At 25.8% G+C, this 19424-nt stretch overlaps 2 protein-coding genes across 2 annotated transcripts; one reads left to right on the top strand and one right to left on the bottom strand.

The window, feature by feature from the left end:
- Nucleotides 1-3685: 3685 nt before the first annotated feature.
- Nucleotides 3686-6369, top strand: LOC124940578. Its single transcript, XM_047481105.1, has 2 exons — nt 3686-4633; nt 5801-6369. Exons 1-2 carry the CDS (start codon nt 3757-3759, stop codon nt 6292-6294), a joined length of 1371 nt encoding a protein of 456 aa, XP_047337061.1. The 5' UTR covers nt 3686-3756; the 3' UTR covers nt 6295-6369.
- Nucleotides 6370-9808: 3439 nt separating this feature from the next.
- LOC124939754 (probable inactive receptor kinase At5g67200) lies at nt 9809-14115 on the bottom strand. Its single transcript, XM_047480193.1, has 2 exons — nt 12724-14115; nt 9809-10569 (listed from the first exon to the last, which is right to left on the bottom strand). Exons 1-2 carry the CDS (start codon nt 14108-14110, stop codon nt 9992-9994), a joined length of 1965 nt encoding a protein of 654 aa, XP_047336149.1. The 5' UTR covers nt 14111-14115; the 3' UTR covers nt 9809-9991.
- Nucleotides 14116-19424: the final 5309 nt, after the last annotated feature.

The following is a 19424-nucleotide window of genomic DNA, read 5'->3' on the forward strand; positions in this document are numbered from 1 at the left end:
TGTTTGATGTGGGGTTATTTAAAAATAAAAATAATCATATTAAATAACTTGGATGGTTAAGAAAATGAATTATTAAAATGAGTATATCTTGAATATTATAATGGTTATGTTAAAAAAGTTCTATAGAATAAAAAATATGTATTTAATATTTTATTTGATTGCTTAAATAATTGATTGAGTTGTGAGATGTTGAATTATTTGGATTTTTTTAAATACTCATGAAACATGCCCCTACAAAGAGAACTCTTCAATTAATTAAGATTTCATTCCATTGCCACTAACTAAAAACATATGGAGGATTTGTTTGATATGGATTAAATAGAAATAAATTATTCTCATATTATCAATCATTTTTTATATTAAATTGTTTAATTCATTAGTTAAATATTCAATATCCTTATTTTATTATTAACAAAATTAAAATTTTAAAACTATTTTGATCATTGAATAAGAAACTACTCTAGATTATCCATAAAATATTGATATTCAGCATAGTGCACTTACTTTGTAGCTCATAAATGTTAACCATCCCATAAAAAAATCTCATGTAATGATCGAAGTTATCTCGGATATTTGTATTTTCGTCGCCGTTACCAAAATTCTATTGCAAGCTTGAAGATTAGAGATAAGGAAAATATTTTTTCTCTTCCCTACATTAATCTAAACATAGTCTTACTTGTCATTTCTATCTTTTGTGTTTCAAATTTTAAACTTTGGATTTAGTCCAACTTATTTCATCAAGATTCTACCACATCTATTCAATTAAGGATTTTGAGTTTAAACCTATAGCTTATATATTACTTATTGTTTTGTCTTTGTATTATGATATTTATTATGTTCTCAAATAGTCATTTTCAACATTTTATTGTGGCCCGTAACAATAAAACGATATATTTATTCACAAAGAGATTAAAAAAATGTTGTCAATTAATTATAACATAGATTAAATAAATTAGATATATATGTATTATTGAAAAAATAGTATATAATTATGTGTGTGTGCTCACGAAATTCTATTGAAATGATAATATTAAGCATATTTATTTAAATATATAAGACATGAAAATATTTAAATAAATTGAACTACAAAAATGAAATTATTTATATTTTCAATTATGTTTAATGATGGGTTGTACTGAATTTTAACTTAATTTAAATGTAAGTAAAATTCTTAAACTTTTAATTTTGTTTTTAATTTAAAAAATTTACACAAATAATTCCACCTGAAAACATATTTTGTTTTCTTTGCGTGTGAACCGAACATATTTTATTTATATATTGACATTTAGCATAATTTGGCGAGTAAGTTTTGCTCCTGACATGTAAGACACAACTAAAGATATGTTTTAGATTTTTGACTTTTTATAAATTTAACAAGATACACTGTACTTCTCCTCTAAACAAAATATAATTTGTCATTCTATAAATTAATATTGTGTAATAATTACGTACTATTATAATGACAATTATATTTATTTTAAAGTATTAAAATTAAAAGTACAATTAAATTTATTTGTATTTAGTATAAATGTGGATTGAATTAGATTAAAAGAAAATAAACAAAAAATAATGTTTGATAAATTTTTAAATAATATTACAAAATTAAAATATTTATTTTTCACTTTTAGTAAAATGAAAATTTTAAGTTACCAACCTACGGTTATTATTAGAGATAGACTATAAGATAGGATCAAACAAATAGTTTTATTTTAGGAATTTCCATTTATTATTATCCTACTAACTATTAGGTTAAAAAAAACTACAGTACAAATAATAATATTTTTATTTAATGTTTTTTACAGGTCAATGTATATAATGAAAATTAGTGGTTTAAACCAAACAATTAAAACAAAACATTTATTTATACTAAAAAATTATAATATAAAAAAAATATTTAAATATGTATTGTGATAAATAGTATCTTATTTTAATATATATAATAGTAAAATAATTATAATATATATATATATACATTAATAACCTTAAATTAGTAACAACAATAATAATAAATTATATAATAATCAGTTTAATATAAAAGAATTTTATTTTATATGAAAAAAGTACATTTTATTATATATTTTAAAATATCTATTTTAATATTTTGAAATTGGAATTAAATTATATTTATTTTTAAATTTTAATAATAATCGGGTTGATTCACGAATAAATCGATAATTGTTAAATTTATATATTTGGTTGATTTAATTTGATTTGAATTGAATAATTATGTTTTAACGATTTCATGATTTTGTTTACCTACTTAATTATTGATAACCAATTTATTTATTATAAGAGAATTAAGTATCTCAATTATTAATTAATTATAATTGTTGATTTACATTGGATATATATATATATATGTCATACATGTATATATAAGATTAAATCCTATTTTTATTTACTAGGTCGGTGCCTCTCGTTGAATTAACTTATTATTTAATTAATTTTGAAGTGATTTTATTCCATATTATAGATTAAATTTGATATGCTTTGCTGTTTATTCATTCTCTTTAGACACATTAAAGAAATATATTAGGTCAAATCTACTTAGCATAATTTTCATTAGAAATTAATTAAGTCTTATAGGATGTATACATGAACATTAAGGATTAAACAATAAGTTAACCAAGGCTATATTTGATTTTCTTCATTGTTGCAATTGAAAATAAGCTACCAGATTGAATTTACTCAATGAAATAGACAAAATTTATCTAATTAATTAAAGTAAATAATTTCTACTAACACTCAAATATTTAACAAATAAAATTTAATAAACAAAATCAAACTAACCCTAAATAATCAATTTAATTGATTTGACCTCTCTCTTTCCCTTAACAAATTATTTTCAATCATCCTAACACCTTAATAAAATGGCCGGCCGAGGTGGACCGGACTTCTCTTACTACACCTCGTTTGATTTTTGTTTTTTCCTAAACAAAATTGTATGATTAATTTATTTTTTTTTTAAATTAGTTTTTTTTTTTAATTAAAGACCAAAATATCCTTTAAAAAAAATCTCTCTAGATAATAAATTAATTTTAAATAATTAAATAATAAGTATTTTTTGTTTTTAGTAGATAAAAAAAATGAAGTGATCGTGGGTTAAGTTTTATATAAAAATCATTTAAAATCTAAGAATGTAAAAAGCAAGTTGAAACTTGTTTGATATTGGTTTTTTCTAGAATTTTATCCCAAACCTAATATTTTCTCTTCTTTCATTATTTATTTAATTTATCAAAATATTATTTTATTTAATATTTTCTCTCATTTTTGTATATCATATATTTAGAGGATAGAACGATCATTAATTTTTTTTAAATATTTTTTTTAATCCAAAACCTAAATCAAACAGCTCTTAGAGCTAGTTTGTTATAGATTTGTTGGGATTTTTGAAATTTTACTTAAATTTTAAAAATTAGGTCTTTATCATATTATTGTCATTCTAACAATTAAATCAACTAATCTACTAATTAAAATACTAAAATATTCATATTTTATTCTTTTTAAATTGAAATTTTAAATAAATAAAAATAATTTATTAATTAAATCAACTAAATATTTAAATAACTTATATATATATATATTTGGTTACAAACCCATACAAACAAGCTCTAAGATAAAGGCTTCTCTTTTCATCACAAATAGCAAACCTTCCACTTCCATTTCTTCCATCCCTCCACTTCCATTTCTTATCTTTCTCTCTCTCCCTATTATATATACATAAATATTTAAGAAGATTCTAAACATACACAAAATATGCTAGAATGGGTACATGTTGCGGCGGCGGTGGTGGCCTCAGCCGGCGTTCTAGTAATAATCCTCTGGATATTCCGGCGAATTACCGATCACCATAAAGATTCAACCGATAATCAAAAAAACAAATCAGGAATTACATCACAAACCGGGACTCCAAATCTTAATTATCAAAAGAGCCCATATCGTCATCCGTTCATGAATTACTACATCTTCCCTAGAAAAGAACCCGTTTTCAGTTGGGCCGATAACCCATCTCTAATCACAGAAGCTGTCGAAAACGGATGGTCAAGATTCGCCTTTTCAAGTCCCGTTTGGTCTTCTCCGGTGATCCGGGCAGCAGCCCTTTTAGGTCCATGCATGGCGGCAGGGAATCTTGATGTAAACAGAGTTGAATTGGAAATGGAATCAAGTTGGGAAATTTGTCAAGGATCGGCTGATTTTTTGCAGAAATTGAGGATTAATCCGGGTTTAAAGAAACAGAATACGGGTCATTGTTCAATAGCTAAGGCGGCTTTACCATTGCCTGGTCCATTATTGGGAAATCATTCATCGTTTCCACAGGAAGCTTATTTTGAGATAACAATCATGTTGTCTGAAGAAGATCATGAAAACTTTGTTAATGATGAAGAAGTGGAGGAAATGAAAGAGAGTTGCAGCAGCCCAAATGGTAAAACAGAATGTAACAATGGGAGAAAGAAAATGGAAGAGATGAAGCTTTATGGGAAGGATGGAGGAGAAATGGAGAAGATTTTGTTGTCAATTGGATTAACAACAGGAGGGTCTTCTTCTTCATCATCTGTAGTTCCATGGAAGGTTCCAGGTGTTTATAATTCAGGATCAATTGGGTTTGTTTCAGATGGTTCTGTTTGGCTCCGAGGTAAGTATGTTTTTTTTTTTTAAATTTTTTTTTGATGAGTGGGTTTAAAAAGTCATAAAGGGAAATCTTGGTTATGATCGAATCGAATCGCACCTTATGTGAATGGAATAGTAGAAATTGCACTTTTAAGGATTTATAGAAGATAGAGTGAGTAAAATTGGGAATTAGTGGGGTCTCCATAACATTAGAAAAGAGTAGGTTCTTTTCTCACCAATTTGCAACTACAAATGTGGGTGGACTTCATTTGCAATTTGGCATGTTTATAGTCTTCTTCTTTTTTTCTTTTTAAGATTATCCATAACCTTTAATTAAGAACAAAATTAGTTCAATTAATCTATCCAATGATTTATATAACCATGTTTAAGAAAAGATAGATATATAATTAGGGATGACAATTTTAATGTAAAGTCAACTTACAATCCTAAACCTATTCAACTACTTTGCAAATATTTTTTATTATAATTTCTGTCTTTTTTGGTTTTAGAGAATCTTTGTTGACCACGTCTATATAAGTTTTATATTTTGTTATAGCATAGGGATAACAAGTACTCAATCGGGTTCGGAGATTGGGAGTAATTCTACTAATATTAAAAAATATATACATTTCTTATTACTAAATATTAAAGTGATATATCACCTTCTCTTTAGTATATATATTTTAATATATTAAAATTTTATATTATTATAAGGAAATAAATATAATTATTTTTATAAAATATGAAAAATAAATAAATTTATTTTTAGTAATATTCCAGTGGAGTTTGGACAGAGCTCGTCCCATCCCTAGTTAACTAGCGTCAAACTTATGAAAAATTGTTTAAACGGATTAATTCAAATCGAAACAAGATGAATTATAATTGACATCCTTATATATAACCTACCATATATAGGAACACATTAATTTAAAGTGGAAACAATTACTCATTTGTTTCTTAAAATTAGAGTAAAATTTTGTTTTATTATAAACTCGGTATCATCGTTTTCTTTTTTGGGGTTTTAATTAAATTACTATAAATCATTTAAAAAAAATTATAATTTATTCTTTTGAAATAACTTCTGGGACAAGCAATAATGAGTTAGGCCAAATGTTCTATTTTACTAAGTGTTGTCCCACAAGTCATGAATATCCCAGCCGCAACTAATAAAAGAAAATATTTCCTTTGACAGGAGAGAAAACTTTTCCCGGATCAGAAAACACATCATGGGCTAAAACCGAAAAGGTAATCGGATGTGGTTACAACCCCATCCAAAAAAAAGTCTTCTTCACCATCGATTCGGAATCTGTCCACATTATCGAGTGCAAAACCGACGAGTTTGGCGCTCCACTCTACCCAACAATATGGGCAAATGGGGGAGAGGTGACGGTTTTGATCAACTTTGGACAAAGCCCATTTAGATACGCACCAGCCAACATTCATCGAACACCAAATCCATGTTTCATCGGACCAAATGTGAAGAAATCGTCTTCGGTTGGTTATGAAGACAGCAAGGAACTATTCTCGATGGGGAGAATCGATCCGCAATGGCTAAACCGGTCTGGAGTTAAGAGTGGTCCGAAAAGATTGGGCGAGTTTGATGAAGAGTCCGAAGGAGATTTGTTTGAGATTAGGTTGGAGAAGTGTAGTGGAAGATCTCCAATTATTAATGTTGCAATTAACTAACTAAATGAGAGTTAATTAAGAAGTTGCTATGTACAAACATCAAATTTATTCATGGTTCATAAATCATATCATATATAAGTTAATTATAACCTTGATGTAATTTAAGTTTTTTGAAAAATTATAATTTTAGAGTTAGAGGTAGACTTGACAATGAAGTTGAATAAGGAAAGAGTGGTTGTAAGAAGAAACAATTGAAAGAGAAATGATTGATCCATTTGATTTTTTTAGTTAATATATCAAATAAATTTATTTATTTTTAATTGAGTTAAGTAATTTATCGAATCAATATCTTAATAATATATATATATATATATATTACAAATTTTTTATTTTAACCTTTTCAATTATAAAAATTATAATTATAATTATAATTTATGTTGTACAAAGATTAAAAAGTTTAATAGGATAATATCAAGATTTTTAAGATTGTATTATGCCTAGTCGTATGTGTCGCGGAGATGTTGAATCGACATATCACTTATTTTTGCATTGTCGAGTGGTGACCATTATTTGGAGTTTTTCTTAGAGTATTATTGTGATTCGTTGAGTGATGTATGAGTCTTTGGGTAGTTACTATGAAATTTGGGCTTATTTTTGCATTGTCGAGTGGTGACCATTATTTGGAGTTTTTCTTAGAGTATTATTGTGATTCGTTGAGTGATGTCTGAGTCTTTGGGTAGTTACTATAAAATTTGGGCTATCTGGTTGGAGAAAAATCGTCGAACTTTCAATGACCATCTTAGTCGTTCGATGTGTATCATTCATAATTATATTATTATGACGCTTTCTGACAGTGTCAGACCTGAGATTTCGAGGCCTGAGGTGAGCACAAAACTTGGTGCTTTCAAAACTTAATATTCATACATATATTTTTTATCGATTTAAATATAATAGTATTTGTAACATTAATTCTAGAAATAAAATATCATCAAAACAATATGTCATAAATAAATACTAAAAAAACAAAGAAGATCCAAACAAAATATAAAATTCATGTTCCGAACTAGTACATAGTCACTTGAATATTACTCGTCTCGCATTTTTTGAAGCGAAAGTATTGATCAAGTTTGCATAATCAACTTTCTCAATAATTTTTTCTACTCTACTATTTGATCGCTTGTGAAATACTTATTAAGACTTCCTACATGGTTTTGAATTAAAACATCTTCTTTTTGTTTTTTCTTTCTTTTTTCTGCCCCAGACAATTGTTTTCTTATATGAGGCATGCTTGATAAAACTCTAAATTATAATCTGCATTAAAAATTTTATAGATTAACCAGCATTCTATGAATCTATGATTAACCATAATGTTGCACTTCCGTTATGCAATAATGCAAGATATAGATTGTGAATCCACCATTCCACCAGACAAGTCCTCAACAACCAAAAATAATCAAGTAAATCGAACCAAAATCTCACCGAAATCGGAGGAAGAACTCTAGTAGGCAGTGGCGCAGTGCCGAGAGACAAGGCTGGAACGAGCGAAAAAGGCCCAAGAGCTTGGGAAAGGAGACGACCGAGTTTTCTGCTCCGATTCCGGTAAGTTGAAGGATCGACGACGGACTTGGGGTTTGGGGAAGTGTTTCCTTTTCTTTTTCCAGAATGCTTGTTCTTAATTTTTTTCTTTTTCCTTGATTTTGTTGATAAATGAGAATCGTGCGATTCTTTTCTCCAAGTAAAATAGTTTTTTATTTTTATTTTTTTGAATACAAATTAAGTTATTATTTATGGGCTTTTTAAAAATAAGCCCATTAACATATCATTATAATTTATTTATTTTTAAGATTTTGGTGCCCCAAAAATATTTGGGCCTGAGACAATTACCTCACTTATTACACATCAGGTTCGGGCCTGTTTTCTGAGATTCGTTCGAAAAGACAGTAGTGTATGTCAGAGAGTTAATCGTTATTCTCGGAAATTTACGAACTCAGTAACTTATTGAGTACCATTTTTTCTTATTTTTTTATATCACTCTTTATTATGGTGCTTAAACGATTTTTTATTTTTATTTTTAATATATATAGACCTTTTAAAAAAATAAAAATATCAAAGTTGTTAATTTCTTAATATGTAAGGGCACAAAAACTTTGTAACATGTCAAATGCAACAAGGGATATTTAGAATAATCATTATCAATAAACTCACAAAGTCTTCTATCAATCTTAAATGAATGGCAAGTAATCTTTTATCAATCTAAATCAAACGTGAAGACAAAGATATACCATCAAGAAAGATTGGTTCACAAAAAAAAAAAAAAAATTAGAAAAAACTCTATTTGTTTTCTTGAGAATGAACAATCTCTTTTGTTACACCATTAAAAACCATTCCATTTCTTTCTAATTATTTCATAGGAGAATGACAAACATTTTTATAATAAAATAATATATTTATTTTAATATTATCTTAACATCTAAATTAATATTCGAATTAAATTACTAGAATAAAAAAAAATAGAAAAACATTTTATAGTGGATATCATATCCAAATCCAAATCGTGCTAAATCAAATAAGCTTCCCTTTGAAGGTAATTTTTCACATTAAACTCTTCACTTGATTCCTAATCATAAAAGCCATAGCAGGTTTTAATGCACATATTCCATCATTCAAATACTTAATTCTATATAGTAAAATCATCATAACATATAATTAAATAAACATTGATTAATCTTTCTCTTTAAGTTTCTCATCAATCTTGAATTTCAGCCAATTATCCACCCAAATGTAATCCATAATCTTTACTCACTAAATAATTAGTCTACCAACCACTTGTCCTACTAAAATAACACATTTGTAACATTGTATATTTTTAACAATTACTATGTCCAACTCCTCAAAACTAAAAACTAAAATAATTAAAATTTTAAGTTAATTTTTAAAACTTTAACATTAAAAATAAACTATTATGGATTATATAAATTATTAAATAAGTTAAACTTTGTGATTTTAATTGTATAATAATAATACGATTTTACGAGTGTATAAATAATTTGATTTTTATATAAATATATTTATAATTATTTATTCAAATAAATTAACTTGTATTTATATATTATTATTTTTTAATTAAATTTATATTTAATTATATATATATAACAATAATAATAATAATATATAACTAATATTTGTTTAAAGTGAGGTTGAAGTAAATTATCAATTTTAATTATGAGTTTATAAATAATAACAATTTAACTGTCCTATTTAGGGATGAGAATGAGATTAACTTATTTGACAAGTTTGAATTTATTTTAAAAAACGTAACTTTATTTTGATTCAAAATACATATGATTTTAATTCTAGTTTTGCATAAATCAAAAAAAAGAAATTATAAAAATAATTCTAACATGATTTAAATATTTATAAAAAAAATCACTAATCACTAAAAAAAAATAAAGCTACAAATTTTCACAAAAGAATCATTTAAAAAAATTTAAATGTAATTGTAAAATAATACTAATCCCGATCTAAAGGACACAAACTATATTCACCAAATTATAACTAAATCTCAATCCAATAATTTAAGAAATAAAACAAATTAACCACTAATCCAGAAATAAATAAACTCCATTACTAATGAATATATACACTCATGTCTCCTCCTAACACTACAATAACATCCTTAAAACATAGAAAGTTGCAACAAAAACAAAACAAAAAACATTTTTCTTGAAACAAAACCAACAACCTCAAAATCAAAATCTCACATAGATTCTTCTTCGTTCTCGTTGAATTCATGATTCCCATCCACATTCAAAACCGACTCCTTAACTTCCTGAATCATCTTCAACACCTGCCACATTGTCGGCCTTTGTTCCGCAGCACTCGAACGACAAGCAACCGCAACCTCAAGCAACATCACCATCCTCAGATCTTCCTCAGGCCCATCATGTTCTTCTCTAATTGACCTAACCCATTTCACAAGCTCACTCGGCTTGGCATTCAGATGCTCATTAGGAGCTTTTCCTGTTAGAAGCTCGAGCAATAGAACACCGTATGCATAGATGTCACACTTTACGGTTGGTTCTCGACTGTTAGATTTTCGAGCCTCGGGTGCTAGATAGGGCTGGGAATCTGAGTCTTCGACCGAGGTTAGGGTTGAGAGGCAATAGTCGGTTAGGCAGGCTTCGAAATCGCTGCCGAGGAGAACATTGGCCGACTTTAGGTTTCCGTGGACTAGGCGCCATGCTTGATGGATGTAGGAGAGGCCTTGGGCTATGTCTTCTGCTATTTTTAGACATGATGTCCAATGGAGTGGCTTTGCTCTTGTAGATTTTGAACCTAATTCAATCCAAAAACTCATTTTAAATAATTAAATTCTAACATTAAACACAAAAGTGTCCATTTTGAAACACATACAAATCAAATTAGTAGTTTGAGCAAATAAAATAAAACGTATTTGAACGTTTAACAAAACCAAACTAACATGAGAAAAATGTGCAATTAGGCGTATCAAACACATTAAACCGTTAGAGATCTACTAAGTTAGAATAATGTATAATGTATTTGATCATTTAATAAATAAGCTAGAATCAAAATAACCTTAAATGGCACCAAATATATGATTATGAATATATAAGTTTCCTTAAGCTAAGTTACATAATCGTTATCTTATTTAAATCAAGATATAGATGATATAGTATTCAAAATAAAATATTTTGTGTCAAATTGAGAGAGTCAAGATGTCTTTTACCTAATGGTCAAAGAGACCAAAACATCTAATAAAGATTACTATTATATCTGCAACTTACCACAATGAATGAGTAGGAAAATAAACTTTATAAGCTTGTTTGATATTAGATATTTGAGTGTTTTTTTAATTTTTAATTGTATTTTTTTATTTAAATTTAATAAAATATAAAATATAATTTTAATTAATAAAGTGAATGATTTGATGGTTAGAATTATATTTATGTGATTCAAAAGTAGTTTTCTAAGAAAATAATAATATCATAGAAAAGCCATATCAAACAAGTTCTTAATGCTTATGTTTTAATAATTCGTGCTATGTCAGTTCTATGTCAGTAGTAATAAATGCAAGCACCAACAATTTTTACCCATTCCCAAATAATTTTATTTTTAATAAATATTATTTAATGCTAAATAATTTATGAATAAAATATCTCATCCACTTGTACAATTTTAATTTTATGTCTTCTTCTCAATTTACACTTATTTATCCCTAATTAAACATAAATTTCATTTTTTAACTTAAATTTTAATTAAATTTAAATTTAAATACAGTTTTCGATTTATTTTTCATATTGTTTAATTCAAAACCAAACCAAAAATTAAATTCATTTTTTATTATTTATTTTAATATAATTTATTAAATATAATTAAAAAATTATATACAATATATATTAAAAAAATCAAAAATTAAATTCAATTTTATTTTAATAAAGTTTATTTGAATTTGGTTCCGTTTTTGAATTTACTAAAAGAAAATAAAATTCAAAATACTCGAATAATCCAAAAATTAAACCTATAATCACCCTACCAAAAGTGAGCATTTAAACCATAATCCAAACTAATCCAAAATTTGAATTTCAAGGGAGCATTTAAACCATAATCGAATCTAATCCAAAATATTATTTTTAAATTAACTACTTAAGATTGGATTTGAATTTGATTCATATTGGATACTAATTATTCAAAAAAATTCAAATAAAAATATTTTTTCAATTTATTTTCCTAGATGGTTATTTCAACCTAATATAATATTGTTATTATTATTTTTTTTTTTTCCAATAGTAGCTATCAAATTTTAAATAGTTAATTAAATATTTAAAATTAACAATTTTTTTTATCAAAAATAAATAAAATATAGTACAAATAAACAAAATTAATTATAACAAGTTGTATTATTAAAAAAATAACACTAATTTTTTTATAATTAATTAGTTTATAAAAAAAAAAAATTAAATATTTTAAATATTAATTAGTAAAAAAAATAGATAAAAAATATATATTGAATTGAATTATCCAAACCTACCCACCAAAATCCAATCCAAATTGATTCGATTATGAATTTGATAAATATTAGAATTTAATAAGATAAAAAGTTTCGGATTTTACCATTGTCATAGTTACTTTTTTAAATAACTGACTTATTTTTTTTTTTAAATAATATATATTTTTTGGTTTTGTTAAAATAAATCCAAGACGACTCCACCTCCAGGAAACTTCTACTTTCATCAATTGTCATGAAATGATTGATGATTTTGAAGCTTTTGGTACTAATTAAAATTAATCCCTTAATATAAACTTGTTTAATTTCGGATATTTAAATATTCAATGAAAGTTTGAACTTCTGCCCTAACTACTAACTAACTGACTAACTAACTATTAACAAATATAACCGATTTTGATCCATTAAAACTGAAATTGGTTTTGATGTAAAAAAAAAAAAGAAGAAGAAATTTAGATATTTACCGTGAACGAGAGAGAAGAGGCTTCCATTGGGTTGATAATCATAGACCAGTAACCTTTCTTGTTTAGCCTGAAAATAAGCCCTAAGCGGAACCAGATTCGGATGCCGGAGACCACCCACCGACTCCATATGCCGTTCGAACTGCTCCTTGTTCGTTCCCGCCATTCTAGAACTCTCCAACCTTTTCACGCTAACAATCAAACGATTATCAAGAACAGCTTTGTAAGTCGTTCCAATTGATCCTTTACCTAAAAGCTCCGCCGAAGCTTTCATCAATTGTTCAAGCGAATACAGTTGCGATTCGCCGGCACAGAATGTTAAACTCCCGCTTCTCCCCATTTGCATCTTCTTTACCTTCTCTTCCAACTCATTCTCCTCCTCTATCCTCATCACTACCGCCGCGTGAGCGGTTGCAGAAGAATCCGACGCCATCGTTTGACCACCTCCATTGCTCTGTTTCTGTTTCCGTTTCAGTTTCTGTTTATGTTTCTTCAGAGTGAATGCGAAACAGAGAACGGTGACGATTAGGACGAATATGCCAGTGGAGAAGCCGATGATTACTAACATACGTTTGTGATTCTTAGGACTCCGATTGATTCCGGTATTCAGCACAATCGCGGCCATTGACGGCGGCGGTGAGTTCGAATTCGAGTTAGAGTTCTCCACGCCGAAGAAAGGCTGGTGAGAACTGCATTCTATCTTAATAATCTCTCCGCAGAGATTTGGATTGAAGGAAAACGAAGATGAACTGAATTTAATCAGAGATTGCGTTACCGGAATAGCGCCGGAGAGATGATTTCTCGAAACATTGAAGATCTGGAGAGTTGCGATGTTGATTGGAGGAATGGAACCGTTGAGGTTATTCGAGTCTAGACGGAGGTAGTACAATCGATTTAGATCATTTAAAGAGTTCGGAATCAAACCTGTTAGGTTATTGAACGACAGATCTAACGTTTTAAGACGATGAAACGATGAAATAGTCGGAGGAATGGCGCCGGAGAAGGAGTTATGATCGAGGAACAGAGACTTCAGATTGATTAGGTTAGAAAGATCGGGAATGACACCGGTGAGCGAGTTATCCTGTAGGCTGAGTACTCTGAGTTGATTGAGTCTACTCAGTGTGTTTTCAGCGAAGATTCCTCGTAGATTGAAACCTTGAAGAACGAGACGGATAACTCTAGAGTTGAAACATTGAACGCCTTTCCATTTGCAGAAGAACTGAGTTGTGTTATGTGAGAAAGGAAGTGTGTTTGATAAATCGGCTTTGGATTTGAATGCGAGTATGGAAATGGCATCGTTATGCGGAGTGTGAATCGATGAGATTGAAGAGATCGAGTAGAAGAACAGTGAGAGGAGGAAGAAGATGAAGGTTTGGAGAGAAGCTGCCATGGCGGAGCAATGGAGGAGTGAAGTGAAGTTGAAAGGGGGTAATCTTATTTGGTTATATGATATTCTATTTAGAATCTAGGGTGTGAATTAAATTATAATATTTTAATAAGTTGTGATATTTTAAGTATATTAATAATTACTACATTATTTCATTACTTAAAATAATAATAATAAATAAATTACATATTTATTAAAAATTAATGTCATTCTATACAAAAAAAAAAAAAATACTCAATTATTAATTGAGGTTCCAACTTTGTTATACTCGCTATCATAATTAGTTAAAGATTTATTTTAAATAAAAATTAATTTATTTTTTATTAATTGAAAAAATATTTATAAAAGTTTTTGACATATTAAATGTTTTCTTAATAATGATGTAAACCGGGAAAAAAGATTTGAGATCTTATCAGTATCTTACAAAAATCCTAATGTTATGATCTTCTTTTCTTCGGGAGGGACAAAATAGTTATATTTAAATAAATATATAGTTTACTGTTTTTGTCTCTAAATGTGAAGGATGTAGTAATCGAGCTAGCGGGAGAATTTTGGGAAGAGACATTTTTTTTTATAATTATAATAAATTAATTAAAAATCTAATAAGTTAGTTAGGAGATTGATATTCATTCGTTTATGATAAAATCGTAAAGTTATGATAGTTGAAGCTTAATGTGATATCATTTAAAGTTTGAGACTGAGTTTGATTTACATTTAGAACGTCTCTATCTCTTAAAGTTGAAGGAGATGTTAGGGTTATAGGTTAATGTTATTATTTTACATTAAAAAAAATAAATAAAAATTTTGAACCTCATTTAATCACTAAACACTGAAAAAACTAAATTCTAATCTTAAATAACAATTAAATAAACAATATCTTTTAATAATTTTTATTTTTTAATTTATGAAAAATATATCTAACATAAACAATCTGCCAATAATTATTACATTAACAAAAATAAAAAATAAACAATTAAGCTACTAGTATAAATACAAACTTATGAATACGATTATTAATGTGATCTTTTAAATAAGGATTTTTTTGTTTTCCCTAAAGTAGTCTCTCAAAAATTAGTGAATTTAGAAAACATTTTCCTTATTTTTGTTTATTTGTCACATTTTTTCTTTTTTTTATTAATTTTTATAGGTAAATATATACCTCCTTCAAATTAAATAAGTTTTTTAAGTATAGTAATAAAAATATTTTAAAAAATTGTAAGAAACAATTAATATATATGTGAATTAATTTTATATAACTATTTATTTATATTATTTATTTTTGATAAATAATATAAATATTATTGTTAATTAAAATGTTATGAATTTATATTAACATTCTAACTTTTAAAAATTAAATTAATAAAAACTATTTTTTATTAATATTAACTGCTATAACTTAGCAAACATCGTATACTAAAGTTGAGAAATATGATAAAGTTGTGATTGTCCTGATAAGATTTGTAAGCACGACATGACACAATTCACTATATAATTTGTGACCACGACATGCCACGATTCAATATATAATTTGTGCTGATGACATGAAACAATTGAAATTAACAATGTCGTTAATTAAACACAATATTACTGTGAATCATAACGTGCTACTTAGATAAATAACACAATATTTGTATTAGAAGGAAACACAATGAAGGCATTGAACCCCTTTCCATTTGTGTGAAAAAGTAAGAGAACCATCCATTCAAAGTTTCGAACTTAAATTTAAATGTTTTAAATAGGAATGTTTGGACTTTGTAAAGGTCCGGGTATATTTGGTCTGCTAATAATATAATCAGAATTTAGAACTGTTTTTGATATGAACAAATCTAATTATTTAATTTAATATTTTATTCACTAATTATTATTTTTATTTAATATTTATAATATTAAAATTTATAACAATAGTAAATTAATAATTATTTATCATGTATTATGTGTAACTGCACACAAATATATTTTAATTAGATGGATAAATTTTAATTTTATTAAAAAAGATAATAAATTTATTAACAACTTTATGAAAACAGGTTAAAATAGGTTTATTTCAAAATTTAAATATTAAAAAAAAATGAAATAGTTTTTAGGACTATAACCACTACTCAACTCTTGGAATACCCTCCAAAAAATATAAAAAGGTATTGTGTTGGCTTACAATATACAACTCAAATTAAATTTATTTAATTTGTTATCCTAACGCTATTATTAATTAATGTTAGTAACCTAAATTAATTTTTTTTTATATTAAATTAAATATTTTTAACACGATTTTACATAAAAGTTGAATAAAAGACATAATTTAATATATTAAAAATATATAACCACTAATAATTTCAATTAATGTGTTTTTGTAACATTTGTGTACTAATATAAAAAAAATAGTTTTATTTATTTTATATTATTTATTAATGAAAATAACATTATTAAAAGTGAAAATAAATATTTATTATTTGAGAAGAGTAAGTAAAAAACATTAACTTTTAATATTGACTAAAAATTAAAAATCAAACAATAATATATATATATATATATATATATATATATATATATATATATATATATATATATATATATATATATATATATATATATATTATAACATTTAATTATAAATTATTGGATTCTCGCACAACACAATGCACAAAACATTATTTGTGATCAAATTGTTGGTTTCTTACGAGTTGACTCGCCATTCTCAAACTTATGACCATTATATTATTATATATTACTTTAACTGAGAAAATTATTTATTATATTATAAGTAAATGTTTATACCCTATTTTTATTAAAAAAATCAATATTATTATGCAACTATTCTAAGATTTATTTTATTCTAAATTAAAATAATAAAAGTATAATAATAACTTTAATTAAGACAAGTCTACAGATTTACATTAAACTAGGCCTAAATTCAAGAGACATTTGTCAAACTGAACCCGAGCATTACAACTGTGCTAGCTGTCTTATTACAAGAGAATCAAATATGGATATTGGAGACAAATACAGTAACACCAACGACTAGGGTTTATTAATTTGTCTAATCAATTATCTATTTACCATCATTATTCTAATTTGATCATTCTTATATGTATAATTTAATATCATTGGTGCATTTTAAGATGTGATTGAAAATAGTTAATGATTTAATAATTTTATTTTTGATAAACAAGGAATTTGAAATCAAATCATGTGAATAATCACAAAACTTATAATGTTTGACTAGATTAGTTGACTGTTGTAAGAGATCTGGTCTCTGAGAAGTCATTGTCTTGAATTTGGATAGTTTATTTCATTGTTTTTGTTTGTATTTGTGTAGGATTTGAATTTGAATTTCATTCAGAAGATTCTAGACAGTTGAAAAAATATAATTAAAATATTTTGATTAAAATGCTAGTCACATAAACCAACATAAACAACCTGTCAATAATTACATAAATATATAAAAAAAATATTATACTACTAATATAATCACAGAAAGGATTATGAATGATATATTTTAGCATATAAACATTCTTTTAAATAAGAGCTTTTGTTTTTCCTAAAGTCCCACAAACATATTTTTATTTATTTATTTAATATGCTGTAATTTTATATTTTACTTATACTTTTAGATTTTTGTTAATACTTAAGAGTGATGATATTATATCTATTTAAGTTTTGTGCATCTAAAAAATCTCACAAAAATATGAAATGCAGCTAGACTAAAAGTATTTCAATATGTTATTATGTTACATATAACATCTCAACTATTTTGTATCAAGCTTCTTTTTATTTATTTTATTTTTAATAATATTGAGGTTGTTGTAGATTTAAAGGTTATGAACTGATACTAACATTCAAACTTATTTTTTATTCATGAGTAATTTTATTCCTTGTTTGATGGGATAAAAAATATAAAAAAATTATCAAAAGATATAGTATTATTTTTAATTATTTTGTTTATTTATTATATGTGTCTCGAACTAAAATGCATGCATTAATTAAATTTTGGGCTTTAGCTTAGAGTGCAACTGTCCATACAAAAATAATGTGAAGAATTACAAGAAGCATCACCAAAATATGATATTTCAGACCTAGTTGTTTTTTTTTTTCAAAGTTTAAGGGGTTTCTGTGAAGACTTAAATGATTTTGTCAATTTCAGAAATATAAAATTTCTAAAAATTTGTCTTTTTAGAATTCAAATGGTAACGATTAATTGTAATGATAAAAACATTATATGAAAAATAAAAGTAAAAAAAGAGTAAAATTTAAGGAAGAAAAATAATTAATTGATTCGAAAGGTCTTCGAGAAGAACAATAAGGTCTCTACACGAATAACATGTTTTCCAGATCTAATATCCGACATTATAATGATAATGACATTGTGAATAATCCTTAATAACATACTTTGGTTGTTAAATGTTTTTCAACTTTTTTTTCGTAATTATAAAAATATATATTCTTTATTATTGGTATGTTACTTGTATCATAACGAAATTTTGATTTACTTAAATAACAATATGATAATATGATGATATTTTTGTACCGAAATTTGCAATACAATATACGATATGAATGAAATATTAAAATACAAATATCGACTCATCAATAATTGGAAAATTGTATGTGTGAATACAGACTCAATTTTGTTTTTCACTTTAAGAGAGTCCTCATAACTAACCAAACATCATTTCGTTCTCTTTCTCATCCATCACATCACTCAATTTATTTTAATAAAATATTTTTTTATTTTAAATTATTATTATTATTATTATATATTTAATTTTTTTTTTTATCAAAAATAATTCACACATTCTCACCATCATTCCCCATCATTGTCATTTTCTCTATTGAAAGTATTTAGAAAATTAAATCAGAACAAGGCTAGTTCTAATATTTTTACTTTGTTACTTTTTTCTGTAAAATAATGTTTTACTTTTACTTTGACTATATCATGAAGAAGATAATTAAATTAAAATTAGGATATTGAATTTATCTAATTTTATTAAAACAAGAATTCCGATTTTTTATTTTAAATCATCAAATAAACAAAATAATAATTAAAATTAGACAAAAAAAAAAAATTCAATTATAATTCCACCTTAACCAAACAGATTTAAAATCGTGCATGTGTTAGGCTAGACCTTGGCTGTTTATATATGTATATTATATATAGATATATGTATATTATATATAGATATATATTTTGAATTATACTTTTACATAAACTTATTACAACTAATTCATGATAGAAGATATGTTTGTTATTTTTTTTTAAAATGAAGAATTAATAATATATTCTTTTTATGTTATGTCTAATAAATGAGTTTTGTGGGCAACC

This window comes from Impatiens glandulifera, chromosome 5 (assembly GCF_907164915.1).
Source record: "Impatiens glandulifera chromosome 5, dImpGla2.1, whole genome shotgun sequence".
NCBI lineage: Eukaryota > Viridiplantae > Streptophyta > Magnoliopsida > Ericales > Balsaminaceae > Impatiens > Impatiens glandulifera.